At 36.4% G+C, this 15,750-nt stretch overlaps 1 protein-coding gene across 6 annotated transcripts; it reads left to right on the top strand.

Moving 5' to 3' along the window:
* Positions 1-6,498: 6,498 nt before the first annotated feature.
* LOC110093598 (pentatricopeptide repeat-containing protein At5g39710) lies at positions 6,499-14,895 on the top strand. Of its 6 annotated transcripts, none has more exons than XM_020818556.2 (3): positions 6,499-8,405; positions 8,485-8,901; positions 14,138-14,894. In XM_020818556.2, exons 1-2 carry the CDS (start codon positions 6,618-6,620, stop codon positions 8,521-8,523), a joined length of 1,827 nt encoding a protein of 608 aa, XP_020674215.1. In that variant the 5' UTR covers positions 6,499-6,617; the 3' UTR covers positions 8,524-8,901; positions 14,138-14,894. The 6 variants fall into 6 exon arrangements, with proteins under 6 accessions (XP_020674215.1, XP_028549451.1, XP_020674193.1 ...); XM_028693618.1 differs by having other exon boundaries at positions 6,500-8,667; positions 8,793-8,901; XM_020818534.2 differs by having other exon boundaries at positions 6,500-8,667; positions 8,745-8,901; positions 14,138-14,893.
* Positions 14,896-15,750: the final 855 nt, after the last annotated feature.

Here is a 15,750-nt window from a genome sequence, read left to right on the forward strand (position 1 = left end):
GACTAGACTATTTCTATTTTTAAACATATTCTATAGGATTTCATGTTCATCTTTTGAGATGATATGTTATTCTTTGAACTATGTTTGATTATAGAAATATCAATTTTCAAAACCCTATTTTGATATTGAATCCATTATAGAATATTATGTCGGCCTCTCGAGACCGTATTTTATTCTCAATGTAGTATTCGATTACAAAATAGGAGAAAATCAAAATCTACGTGGTGAGACACAATTTTTCCCACCAGATGGTGAGAGGAGGTTGGGGTTGGGGAAGAGGGTAGGGGTTTTTAGGGAATTTGAAAGCCGAATGGATTAGCGAAAGCAGCATTGACATGGAGAAGGTCTCCACTCATATTAAATTTTTAGATTGAAGATTTTACCTTCCACCAGATTTGGGACGTTATTTGGATATGTGGCTGATGAATCAACCTCCACACATACTCTAGCATAAGTGAGGCGAGATTTGGAGGCCGTAAGATCGTCAACAGCTAGTGATGTCTCAATCTTAGTTGCGATTTTAGAAATATTGCTAGGGGTCCAACACCACAAGAGTACATCATGGATTTTAATCCAGATAGGAATAGAGGTAAACTCTTCCCGCTTAGGGCTAAATAGAGGTAACCAATTTTGCATAATAAATGGTTTGCCCAGAATAAACCAAGCCGCTTTATTCCAGACATATTCTAGATCTTCGACTGAAGAGAACTTAAACAAGAAGAAGCCATCGATTAGAGATATCATTTTAAGACTACCTTTTTAATTTACATACCTTGTTTACCGCAGCAAGTAAAAAACTATAATACAACCTCTTACCGAGCGAATATCCCACCAGTGCTTGATTCCATTCTCGGGTAACATCAACTACTTCTTTATGATAGAAATGAATGATTTCATCAAGAGTTGACAGAGGAGAGGTGTCAAAATTTCTAGGATTAAGGTTATCAGCGAGGATACGAGTCTAAGGTAATGGGTTATGTGAAGATACCAGGGACAAGGCTGGATGCATGGCGAGGGTGGAGGGATTTGCAATTGGAAGGGGCAGAAAAGCAGCACGTGAAAGGGAGGGATCCATGGGATCCCTCCGCTGGCACCTGGGTGGACAAAGGGGAAAGCGGCACAAAGCAAGGAAAAAACCCTAGAGTGAGCAAGATTTAGGCTTTCAATTTGGTATAAACCACTACTAATTCTGATAATGCTAGATCCAAATTTAGAGAAAGGTCAACTATTTAAGCATAACACATTTGAAACCAAAAAAAGAAGATATTTTACTTTTAAGAAATTGTTATTTTTGTATGGGACTCCTTCCCCCTCTTTCCTTCCACCAAGTTTAGTCACACCACTTGCAAGGAAGTTATTTTGCTATATATAAAGTAAGAAAAATTTTTGGGCTACCTGGCAGTGCACACTGGATGATTAGGCTTGTGTTGGTGGGTAACGAGTTGGTTCAAGCAGGGCTTGCACTTGTCGACTTGCAGCTAGTTCGCGCGGGTTGTGGATAGTGGGTTGGATAATTGTGGTTAGTAGAATTTTCTAAAAAAATTAGTTCTCCTTTTTTTTTCATGTGGCAATATATGTTGGATCTTTTTTTATCGGCGCTTCATTTCCGACGGGTGTTTTACTGATAGAAATTTTTTTGTTGAGAGTACACAGGAAATATATTTTTCCAATGAAAAATTGGTGATTTATGAAGGAAAATTCTATCGGAAACCAGTCATTTTCTTATAATGTATCCTCTAAATTCTATGATTCGTTGAAGGTGATGAATGTAGCCTTTAGCCTTGTTATAAAAATTTTTAAAACCGGATTGAACAAGCCAGTTTATTCGTGGGCTGACTGGAAAAACCATGAACCGGCCGACCAACAGGTCTAATTAAACTACAAAATTGCACTAGTCTAAAAAAACCAAAAAAATCAAACGAAGCACCATAATGACCTAATGAACAATGAACCGGCCAAAATTGAAAAGATTGCCAGGTTTCAAATGTGATGAATGGGCATCGTTGATTGCAAATTGAATAGTCAAAATATTACTTCTTGATCCATATAACCCAAAGACTGCTTTGTATTTCCTACCTCTCTTCCTCCATATGTCACGAGTCTCGTGACACACCTCACTCATTCACTCCAATATCAGGTCTGTATAATTCCACAGGGCTTGCTTTCACTGTCAACACTGCAAGAGAACACTCAAGGTCTTCATTACCAACTTTTTTCATTTCTTTTTTCTCAATGGTCTTCTTCCTCGCCCCATCTATTTTCCTCACAACTATGTTTTGGTGTTTATTTATGGATTTGACTTGTTTTTCTTTTGTTTGTATTTGATTTTGCATAATTAATTGTGTTTCTATAGTTTTAACTCTATCATAGCACACAATCCTATCGAGGATTGGTGGAATTGAAGGCATTCTTTGGTATCAGCTTGATATTAGGTCATTTGATGAGTTTTCAAATGGGGAGGCATATTAAAATTCTGATTAGAAATTAATAAGTTGATTGGTTTGAGCTTGTGGTTGGTTTAAGATGGCATATTCTTCAAGGATGTCATGGCCTGTAGGTTGATAAATAGTTCTTAGTGTGAGTTCTTCTATTAGATTCTTACATCATCTTTGTGCAACTTGCTTGAAACTTTATGCTTCAATATATAAGTTGTGAGTGTTAAAATTAATCTCATATATTTAGAGTTGTCACATATGCTTAATGAATGTAAAAATAGTGATGCTAAATGTTAGAGAAAATTTGAAGATTGAAAGAGATAAAGTTGCAAATAGGTTAAATTTTAGGCCATCTGAATTCAAAATGATGTTAAATGGCTACGAAGGTGAAGTTAATTTTATAAATTTTTAATAAAATTTTTATTTATTACATCATCCAGTTCGGGTTCGATTTGGTCTGTTGTACTGATTATACCGTAAACCTCTCCTTGTTTCGATACATTTTTCGGTCCGATTGTCATAACCTTGCCTATTATGAACCTTCCTCTCTCCACATTCACATTAAATGAAAACATGAATCATTAAGAAAAACCTTGGCTAACAATATTAGTAACATGTCAGAAGACTATCCAATAAGTTGTTTATTTGATGGCGAGCCCCTTTATCCCTTAGCCTAACATAAGGGAGATCAATAGAGTGTCTCTTTTGACCTTATTTTTTATCTCATACATAAATTCCAAACTCATGACCCTTGTGTGATGTGTCCAAAGCATGGGTGAATCATGTTGACCAAGTTTGAATGGTCAAATTAGTGGTCAAACTTAATAAAAAATTCTAAAATATTAAAAAAGTCAAAGTTAGTCAAACCTCATGCATGCACACTACTTGGCTTCTAGGGACTCCCCATGCTCTATCATAATTATCTTGACCGATCAAAGTGATCAAATTAATTAAAAATTCTAAATTATCCAAAATATAAAATTTGATCAAATGCATCAAATTTCATGTCTCCAACACATGCGAACCCTTAGAGTTGTTCTAAACCCAATTTAGAACCTTACTAGAGCTGCTCAAACCCAAACTTAAGCCTTGGTTCAACCCAAACCTAATTACTCTAATGAACCCCCCTTTATAAATGCCAAAAAAGGCTTTTCACATAGGATTGGTTTTACCTGGGCAAAGCTGCCCACCTAACCACATGGGACACTTGACGAATATCTAAGAGAGAGATCCAAGCAGTCCTAATCCTCCATGTAAACCATAATATTTAGAATACGGAAAAACCTCCAAAACATTCATAACACACGTAATACTCAAAACCCTTAAACCAAGCCCCTCGAGAGCTCCCATTCCTTTCATTTGGTTGCAAGAGCTTCCTTCCCCACTTCCCCACTTCCCCACTCTTTCCCACCATCATAAGTATGTTAGAGGAGAGAACCAAGGCTATACATAGGTCATTTTTCTTTCCATCTTCCTAACTTTCAATCCAGAAATTTTCAAGAGGAGAGTCCTTCAAAAAAGTTACTCCTATCATTCTTACAAAGAAAATGAGCCCAAGAACAAGCCATTGCAACCACTAGATAGAATAATATCTCAACTTTTAGTTAAAACTTCTATTACGATTAACTCTCAACATACAACATAAAAAGTCCTCAAAATCAAGGTATAGGTAGTTCATAGGGTTATAAACATTTCCTAATAATTTCGTTAAGTTTGATTCATTGGATAAACCGTAATAAGAAAATAAAATTTGCTTAGAAAATATGTTTTGAAAGAAGTTAAAATATGGATTGTCAAATTTTTATGAAGCAATATGGATTTCAATTAACAACTGATCCATTCAACCAGTTGCACATGATTTGCAACACTGACGTGTATAAGTGAATAGCCCACATGCCAACATGTGGCAACCGCCATCCCGCCTCCATGTTGCCATTGTCCGGCCGTCGTCCATCGTCGCCACATGTCACCCCCCGAGTGCACCACATGTTCAGCACTGCCACATGTCATTGAAAAAAATATTTAAATTTTAAAAAATGAACGGAACATAAATTTTTTTTAGAAAATTAATTTATTGGCCAAATTTAATAATTATGGGCTCTATGAAACTAGAATTTGAAAATAGAATCAAAGTGTTTTAACATATATCTCGAGAAAATTTTGCATTTGAACTCATGAGATATTTTGTAAATTACTCCTTAACAGGACATCTGGGGCTCAAATATGGATAGAGCAAACTAGGAGATGTTCCCTACATCCCCTAGTTTTGTTTGAACTTAGTGAGGCCCTCATATTCTGCATTTAATTTTTCAAAGTTATGGGTCCTTATTTGGCTCAAAACTTTGAAAAATTACTTCTCTTAGTGCATGTAGGCCCTAGTCATCTTGTTACATGTATTATTTCACATATTCATGCATTAATTACATATCATTTGCTTACGTATGTGTTCTTCTTGTGATATATAGCATATTTAAAAAAAAAAACTGAAAAAGAGAAAAATAAATAGTTAAATAAAATGAATATTAAAAAAAATCAGTCGTTAGCACAACTAACGTGTTGACCTTTTTCTTTTTTTCTGATAGTTTTGTTTTTTTTGTATTTTTAATAAATTAGATTATTAAAAATTTAAATGTCAAAAAATTTAATGTACCTATTTATTTTTATCTTTTAAATTTTCTTTTTATTTTCATTTTTTATAAAAATATTTAAATTTTACTGTAAAAAAAAATCTTAAATAAATTTGCATATATATAAAGTATATAAATTTAATTTATTAATTTACTAAAAAATAATTTACTAATTTAATTTATTACTTTTACTAAAATATAATTTACTAATTTAATAGATTATTCTAATTTATTATTTTTACCAAAATATAATTGACTAATTTAGTTTATTGTTTAATTTATTTTCCTTTTTCAGTGTGCATTCGTTTAGAAAGAAAATGACTTGCATCTGCGCTAGTTGTTCGGAAAGTAAACGACTTCTCCTTAGCCTGCTCCGAACAGAACCAGGGCACACCTGGCTAGTCCGACCAGCCTGACCAACACTCCTGACGTAATCCCAAGCAATCTGATTAGCACACCTGGCATGTTGTGCCCTGACTAACACACTTGACATAAGTCCGACCAACCCAACCAGCACACCTAGATGTGTCAATTCGAGTCAATGAGTCGGGTTCGGGTCGAACCCGACGTGACCCGGCCGTAAACGGGTTGACCCTAACCCAACCCGGCTTCGTAAACGGGTCAAGTTTGTCAACCCGAACTTGACCCGTGCGAGTTACCAGGTTGACCCGACCTTACCCGCGAACAGCTGCGGAGCAGTCCGAACGGAGCGGGTCCGCCGAGTTTGGCGGAGTGGACAAAGCGGTAGCTTGGTCGCTCGGGCAAGACGTGGATGGCAGCAAAAAATAGCTCGGTCGCTCGAGCATGACGCGGGCCGGACTTGGCGGACTCGAGTGAGGCCACGAGGCTTTGGCGCTTTGCAAGCTGGATCGACGATGGCGGGCGGCGAGTCGGCGACATGCTGAAGGCTTGACGCGGACCAGCGGTCTAGCGGACGTGACCTGACTCGAAAGGCGGACGGACCCCATGCCTGACGCTGACGTGACCAGACGATGGGCTGGGCGATGGCACGCTGCACGGCTGCAGCTGAGGCTCTGACACGATGCCCGTCCTCTGTCCCACGTGCGGGATGACCAAATGGGTCAATCCGGGTTGAGTTCGAGTTGTCGGGTCAACCCGAACCCGACCCATTTTTTAAACGGGTCAGAAATCCGAACCCGACCAATTTCACAAACGGGTTGACCCGAACCCGAATTTTTCTAGGTCGGGTTCGGGTTAGGTTTTGGGTCGGGTCAACTTTTGACACCCCCTAAGCACACCTGGCATGCCATCCTGGATGAAAGACAGCTCAACAGCTAGTCGCTAACACGAATTATCTCCTTTACCGAAATAATTTTTTTATGTTTTCTTTTCACCTATTAAATTATTTACTGTATTATTTTTAAAAATTAATCCTAGATCTAAGAAAGTTGCGTCGAGTAGGGAACCGATATAATTTTAACAATCCAAACTCGATAGCTCACCGTCATCTCAGCTGTCCAAATGACCGAAACTTTCGCATCTAAACTCAAAAGCCTCATCTACACTCTCCTCGACATATTCCCTCAAAAACCCGATGCTTGCAAAATGGAGAAGAGCCCTTTCTATCTCTCCTAGAGCTTCTTTCCACCTCGCATGCACGACTCACCGTTCACCCAACTCACCAATATGCCTTTCGCAGGCAGATACTGAAGCCCGTCTCCGATATTGCATATCATGCGGTATGATCGATGAAGCACTCTCTCTCCTCTGCCAATGCACAGAAGAAGACCCTAACCCTCCCTCCCTCCTCTCATTCAATCTCGTCCTCTCTTCCCTAAACAAATTTAAGCGATTTGGTTCCACCATTTTTCTTTATAACTTCATGCGACGATCTGGCGTGGCACCTGATGTTGTCACCTTCAACATTTTGATCAATTGCTACTCTGAGTGCGGCCGCGTGGATCTTGCAAGCAAGGTGTTCGACGAAATAACGCTTTGGTCTTTCGCTCCGACGATTGTTTCATGCAATACTCTGATAAAGGGGTTTTGTCGGATTGGTAGGATTGTTGATGCGTTTGGAGTTCTTGATCAAATCAAGAAAAATGGGCCGTGTCCGAATAGTAGAACTTTTTCTATACTTATTGATTATGTTTGCAAGTCCTTGAATTCGGATATCGGCTTGCAGTTGATTAATCAAATGTTAATGCTTGATGTAGCTCCTAGCAGCATTACTTACAACTGCGTTTTGGCTGGGCTTTGTGGTGAAGGAAAGCTGAAATCAGCTAAAGCCTTGTATTCCAGGTTGAAGAAAATTGGATTCCTGCCAAATGTTGTTACTTGCACTGGATTTTTAAGTGGGTTGTGCAGACAGAATAAAATTGCAGAAGCACAAATTCTTTTTTATGAGATGTTAGAAAATGGTTTATTTCCAAGTGTGAGGACTTACTCTGCCCTGATTCATGGGCATGCTTCAGATGGGCAGTTTGACAAAGCCTTGGAAATGATCGATGAGATGCAACGTTGTGGGCTTAGCCCAAATGTGGTTACTTATACAGGAATTATTACAGCATTTTGTAAAGAGGGAAGAATAGACGAGGCAAAGAGGGTTGTTAATATGATGAAGGAACAAGGATTACAACCTAATGAGTTTACATTCAGTACTTTGATTGATGGATTCTGTAGAAAAGGGTGCCTTGACGATGCAGTTTGCATCTTTCGCCAAATGGAAGATGAAGGAATTGTAAATAAAATTGTTGCTTATAATATATTGATCCGTGGTTTTTGCCAATCAGGAAACATGGAGGAAGCTATGAAGCTTTTGCAGGAGATCATCAGCAACGGTTCCAAACCTGATCTTATAACTTTTAATACCCTTATGGATGGATACTGCAAAATAAGAAATGTTAAAGCTGCTAAGGAATTGTTATGCAGAATGAAGAAGCATAGTTTAAAGCCAAATGTGATTACATATAACACACTATTGGATGGACTATGTAGACTTGGAGACCTTGAGAATATGGCAAGTTTGATTGAGGATATGATTCAGATAGGAGTGGAGCTTGATGTCTCTACGTATAGTATTCTTTTAGGTGCGATGTGTGGGTTAGGTAGGTTCCATGATGTAGATAATTTGATTCTTCAAATGCATGAAAGTAAGATTGAACCTGATTTTATTCTGTACTCGCATATGCTTGCAACATATTGTCGAAGTATGAGGTTAGCTGAAGCCAAACAGGTGGTATTGCAGATGGAGAATAAAGGCCTACCCGTAAATGTAGCTAGTTACTTTGTTATTCTGCAAGGATTTTGTATTAAAGGTGAAATCATGGAAGCGGTTCAACTGTTGGATAAAATTATCATGAAAAGCATTGCTCCATCTAAGGTTGTAGTTTCTCTTTTGCTAGAATATGTCTGCAGATTTGGACAACTAGATAAGTTTGTTTGCTTGCTACCTATCACAGCAGGAAAAGTTGGTGGTTGATTTCTCGAATTGGGGGTGATTCCTTGATTCTATAAAACATCCCGTGTTTGGGCCACATAAGGTTCAGGAAGTTTCATTTTTGAACTGAAGTAACATGGCATTTCAGCATGGTAACGGCCTTTTTAGCATGCAAGACATGATTGGCTCTTAAATGGTTGACCAGGTATTTAATATAGATGCAATAGCTTTTCGTGTAAATTTTGAATTTTCCATGAGCAAAGGAGATATTTTTTTTCCTAGTTTGTCAGCTGCGTTATTTAATCCTGTTGGCCCATCAACAACATCAAGGGATGGGATCTTCACACATTCAACGACCAAGGAAAATGATGTACATGACTTCGCTCATCACAAGACTTGGTGATATGTTCAATGCTGGATAAAAAAACTCAATGCTTTGGTAAGACATTCATGAGAAAACATGTGAGTGATTTATTGAATAATCCCATGAGCTCCATTATATAATTGACTCATCATCTATGATGCACCGACACTTCTCCTCAAAGAGGCGTGCAGTGTCCGACACCGTGTCCGACACGGTCCGACACGACACTCATCCGACACTCCTCCGACACACGTCGGACACGCAGAAAACGTGTCCGATTAAAAAAATATTAAAAACAAATTGGACACGCGTGTCCGACAAGCATATCTTAAATATTTTATATTTTTTAAAAATATAATTTCTTATATTTGGCGAGATTTAAACTAAATTTCTTATTTCATATCCACAACATCAAATCAACGTCTGCATTTAATACCCATTCATCGAATATTCTCATTTTCATTTCTCTTTGGCAGTGAAGGTATTTTCATCTCATCTCTTTTTGCACAATTACAAATCTTTCTCTTGTTGAATCAGAGTTCTAATATATATATATATATATATGTGTGTGTGTGTGTGTGTGTGTGTGTGTGTATGTATTGCCGTGTCCGCGCCGTACCCGTGTCTTATATTTTCAAAAAAAGCCGTGTCCCATGTCCGTGTCGTGTCGTGTCCGTGTCGCCGTGTCCGTGTCCGTGCATCATAGCTCATCATAAGTATATTTTTTTAATGGAAGATCATTCTTTAATTTTTGCTCTCTTGGATTATCTATTCATGTGACCTTTGACCTAAAGTATCATTCATATGCTTTCCTGCTTGTTTTTTAGCACTACCCTTTTAAATGAGCATTTTGGCACACTTGTTTTGTACACATTTCTCAAAATGAGCATTTCTTAGTCTTTCTAAATTTCAACCTTTAAAGGGATGCATCATTCCTATTTGATCATTATAGCTCACTAGAACATGATCATTTTTCATTTTTATTAGTTAGAGAGTTGAAAGAAAATGCATTTGAAGAAGAGGTTTTTATGCACTATGGCCTTGGAAAAATTTATTGGAGTGATATAATCATAAATATGCATAAATTTATATTGATGAATCATATAGGTGATTTTTTGATGCAAAGATACCTTTTTGAGACAATATAAGGGTATATTGCAAGCATTAAAAAATTAAGATGCTCATATGTGAAGATTAGGGCATAATAAAATTGGAGCTTGTAAATTAATTTATCTGTTAAGCTTATTACATCAAATGTTGAATTTAATCGGTCTTGACATCTTTCTTAACTCATCGATTTATGCATTGGGTCATTTAATATAACAAATATAGGATATATTATAAATACTTGAGGAGATTTAAAATGTAATTTATTATAAAATTTTTAACCCATTTTTGTCAATTCTCTCTCTCTCTCTCTCTCTCACATTCTCATTTTCTTCCTATTCCGAATTATTTTTTCTTGTTGATGGTGAACTTACTACTAATACCTTCTTAATTAATGACTCCTCTTTTTGCCCCCATCCTCTTCTCTTCCTTCTTGGTCGTTAATCCTTCATCAATCATTTAATGCCGCAGATCCTCTCTTTGAGTTTGTTGTGATGGTATCAAAGAGATTTCAATTTCCAGAAGTACATTCCTCATAAGTATGCAGATATAGATGAAAATATAGAGTTAAGGCAGATCAGTTAAAATGAATTAATATGTTAAGATTACTATGTGATGAGAGAAAATCATGAAAAATCACATATATATTTTATCAATGCAATTAGATGAGCTCCCATGTAGTGGGTTAAAGATTATTGTTGTTGTTGCAATTAAACTAGTTATGTTGAATGAATTTGAGAGTTGGCTACTCATAAGTCATTAATATATTAGTTGAGCAATTTTAAAATGAGTATGTTATGATGATTTCTTGGCAAATATAGGAATGATGGATTGAGAAATAGATTAATGTTGGATTGAGTAGTATTTATTGATTAAAAGCTAATAAAAAGTAGAATTAGGATGTTTAGGCAAGCAAAACAAAGATTACAAGATGCGCCAAATTAATGTTACATGAAGAGGATTGGATTGAAAGTTTTGATTGAAGTTGGGCAAATTTGTGTAAAATAGGTTTAATACCTTATACAACATGGGGTAAACAAAATAAATATTTATAAAGCTCCTTGTTCCCTTTTTCCACTCTTTTCCTTCATTTTATCATATTCTTTGTATCTTTAGTTTCTTAAAGATAGCTAAACATACAGTTTTTTACCCTAGAGTTCCTCACATATCCTCCACAACTAATCATTTATTCCTCTCGTTTACTTGTCGAACTTTGACTTAGAATTGAGTTGGTCCAATTACATAGATAGTAAGGATATGTTGTTTATATATGTATGCAAGCAAGCATTCACTAATATGCACATATTTTAGTACACACAACAATTCTATTCTAAAACATTTTTAACAATTCTAATTAGCAACATACATTCCATTTATTTTAAAAATAAAAGTTCAAAGAAAACTATTGCTGCACACTCAAACATAAGCGCATACCAAGTATATATGTTTTCATAGTTTGCAAGAAATCATGATAAGTGCTTCGTAAAATCTCTAAATTTGCCATAAGATTCAAATATATATGATCTAACACAACTCATTTGTCTTCATTTAAGATATTTGTGTATATTTTTGAATTTAAATATGATGCTTATCCGCTTTTTTATAAAAAATTCATTGCAAACACATTTCATGCCAATTTCATTACAATGCTTATTAAGTTTATGAATATATGATATAAATATGACACCCCTTAAGATGCTTCCTTGATCCAATGCTTTGTACATGTGGGTTTACTAGACCCAATTATTTCTCTACTTTATATATCTTGCCTAAATGATCGTATGTAAGGGCAAACCATACCTTAACTTATTTAAACAGAAGGATCACATTTTGGATCTAAGTGAAATAAAATACCAAAATGTTGCTTTGTATTTTTCTTGGAATGTATGGTGATTTGAATTTTTGTTCGAAGTGTTGTACCTTACATGATTGTTTTATATTTGTTGCAGTACCGGCGTATACATATGGTAATTCTCAACATTGTATTTTATGATAAGTTTTTATAGCTCCTACCTTTTCTTTTTTTTTTTTAAACAGAAAATATCATTAATAAAAAGATGGTTACAAAGTCACACAAAACAGAAACTCACTAAACTAACAACAATTAAGAAGTAAACCTATGAGCTTAAAAACCAAAACAAAAAAAGGATAAAACCAATCCAAATAAGGGCTCAGCAATCAGCCAGAACAGCCATCATCCTCGAGACCTCGCAAGGACCATCCAGAAGATAACGAAGCACCGACGGTTGCCACAAGGAAATCAACGAGGAGGGGAGCCCCAGCCACATCATCGCCCTGCAACAACCCACCGAAAAATCCGCAAAAATAAAGAAAATCAAACCAAATCATCTTCTTTTACCTCCACGTTTCCAAAGTTTCCCACGAAAATCTCCCCTCAAAGATCTATTCGGCACCATCATCAACTCATAATCAGAATCTGAAACAGATTCAGAACCCGAATTCTCCTCCGAAGAATTAATTAACCAGTCACCTTGAAGCCCAACAACCATTTCAGACTTACTACCCAAAACATTTTGGGATTCCATTAGCTTCACAGGCACAGTAACCAAATTCTGAGAATTGACCAACATTCCCTGCACTTCCATATTAGCATTTATTTCCCCTACCAACGAGACCAAACTATCACCATTACTCTGATTTCGAACAGCAAAATCATCGTCAACCCTCAGTACCAGCCCATCTCCCTCGGAAGGAACCGACTCCTGCAAAACAACATTAGAAACCAACCTCCCATTGTAATCCGGCTCCAGAATGTCAACCGAAATACCCTCATTCACCGCCAAATGATCAGTTACGACAGACGAAGGAAAAAAAGGCACAGCATTAGGAGACAATGAAATTTCCGCCTCAACCGCAACCTCATTTTCCACCAGTACAGTATCCTCCATAGATTTATCCAACAAAACACCAACCGTTGGCTTAAAAGCCTGATCTCTATCAGAATCAATAACAGGCACAACCGACTCCAACACATTCGACTCAAGTATAACAGTTTCATTTTGAGCATCAACAACAACAGGTTCCTCCAACACCGGAGCTTCACAACAATTTTTCGCAGTTTTAGATACAATACGATTCGGGTGCAAAATTGGACAAGCATCCTTAGAATGACCTAGAGAACTACAATGATTACAAAAACTGGGAATTTCATCAAATATAACATTCTGAATATACCCAGATTCCACATATCCAACCCATATCTTCTACTCATGTTTCTTGGTAACATCCAACTCAACCAATATACGAGCTACCGACGGCCGCGACCCAGATGCCGTCGCCAAGTCGGATTTGAGGGGTCGACCGAAAAGAGAGCCTAAACCAAAGAGTATTCTAGGAGTAAATAAATGGGGCCTAAGAAGAGGGAAAGAGATCCAAATCGGCACAATAGGAGAATCCAACTCAACATCCAAATGGTGAGTCCATTTCACCACTTTCATATAACAATTTTGAACAAAATAGGATCTATGGGAGAAAATTCTGCAATAATCAAAATCATTCTCAAGTTTTATCAAAACATTCCGATTATTGAGCACAGTTACTGAAAATTCTCCAATCAACTTTAAACTAAAACAAAATTTCCGAATGGCATCAACAGAGGGTCTCCGCCCCGGAAAACGCCCAACCAAAGAGAACTCAAAAGGCTTAGCAAGCGACCTAATTTCATTCTCCGAAATAAACAATGCCGGCAAGCCTCGATGGGAAGAAAAATTCAGAGCAGGAAAAGAGGATGACGAAATACCAGAAACCGCATCCTTGAACGAAATAGGAGCTGCTATTCCGCACAGGAAACCAGGATCGCGTATACGAGAAGCCGCCATACACGAAACCAAGAGCAAAGATGAAAAAAATCTTTCACCAGACGAACTCGAAGAAGAGGCGGCAGCTGGGATGAAAAAGCCGAAACCCTAGCAGAGCCATTATCAATTTAATTTAGCTTTAGGCTTTTTTATAGCTCCTACCTTAAACAAAGGGATGTAAGTTAACCTCTCCAATGGTCTAAGTTGATGTTTATTCAATCTCTCTTTCAATTCTTACAATAAAGGATTGGTTATGCTTTAAATAAATGACCCGCAAAGCAATTGCGTTATTTACAAGTGAAAATTCGGTTTCCCTCTTTTGCAACCAAAAATTTCATTCTTTCTTACAAATATGATTAACTTACACATTTTATTCTTTCTTTCAGGACTGAAGCAGTCAAGACCCTATGCTTTTATTCTTGCAAGCAAGGAATGGCGGTCTCGAAGAAATAAAAGTGGTAAAACTATTCCCTGATCTGAATTATTTTAATATTGTGAGTTGAGATTCTACGGAAATTGTTCTATTGGTCAAATTGCCCTTCGATTTTTGTCAAGACTGTCGTGGGTCTTAGTCGCACAACTATCAAGTAAACCATACTATAATTTCATGCCATGCACCATTGGGGTTGGTTGCTGGTAGACTCGCAGAGGATTAGTGGACATCGTCAAGCGCGTCACAAGCTGACATGGTAGCGGGCCGATACCCCTGTTCCAAAAAAAAAAGTATTTCATTGGAATATCTAAATTATCATTATTGATGAAAGACATTGTCGCTTCAAAATTATATGCAATGAAAAAATAGATTATTTTTCTTGTGAAAGAGCTTTTCTGGTTTATGGAAGTTATAAAATATGTTCCAAAAATGATAAATTTATTACAATTTGTCGATTTTGTTGATTTTAGTTTTAAAAATAAAATTAATCTTAAATTCTAAAATTTCTTTTTCCTCAGAAATGATAGTTTTGTATTTCAGCTCAAAATGAATGAGCTTTAAATCTTTGTTTTTTAAATTATGTTTTCTATTTATAAGCAAGTTGTTGAATTCTTCCCCCTTTTTTCCATTGACCAGACCCAACTGCAGGATGAAGCTTTGGACATCTAGTTGTGTTAGACTTCTAATCAGAAATCATAATTGAATTTTAACTATACAAATCTCTTTGCAAAATTTTTTTTTTTGTCCCGTTTGTTGGGAGAAATTATTCTATGCGGACGCTGAACGTAGTTCACTGTCTGGAGATCAACCAAAATGCGCCATGTTAGCAGTACCGAGCGCGGTACCGAGCTGCGATATCGAGTGGGGGTTACGTGAAGCATTCTGATTGGTCTCTGGATGACGTTCGGTGTCCGCACATAATAATTTGCCTGTGAAATTTGCAGGGTCTTCCTGCATACAAAACCTAAAATTGCACTCATAGTTCAATGAATAATTAAATTGCTTAGAAAGCTCAAAGAGAAATGGTTTGAAACAATCACATCATGGGTGTCAAGTTGATCTAGTTTACCTCCTATGGCAATTTCTTGACCAACTTGCCCAAATAAGGGATTTACCCAAGTCATTGGATCGAGGTTTAAAATTATGCATTTGTGTAGGCGTAAGCCTCAAAATCTTAAAATTATATAAAATGAAAATAAAGTTTAAAAGTGATCTTTTATATAATATCCAAATTATATGTTAAATGATGATTTATTAACTCTCTAATGAATTATGAAATAATAAATTAGTATTTATATGAAGCAAAAAATTTCACAAAACGTAAAATGGTAAGTGAAAAATTGTGCCAAATAAAATTGAAATCCAAATAATATAAGAGTAAAATAATAAAAAATATAAGAATTTCATAAAATGTCATAAAATATCAAGATGGACTTAAATTTTTTATTTTATGTTCTCTGTTCATCCATATTTATTTCCTAGAAAAGGTTGTACTAGTTGTCAACAATTAAGAAATTATCTGCATTGTCATCACAGAAGAGGATTTTTATCTGAGTCGTCGTTATA

Source organism: Dendrobium catenatum, unplaced genomic scaffold, assembly GCF_001605985.2.
Source record: "Dendrobium catenatum unplaced genomic scaffold, ASM160598v2 fragScaff_scaffold_333, whole genome shotgun sequence".
Classification (NCBI taxonomy): domain Eukaryota; kingdom Viridiplantae; phylum Streptophyta; class Magnoliopsida; order Asparagales; family Orchidaceae; genus Dendrobium; species Dendrobium catenatum.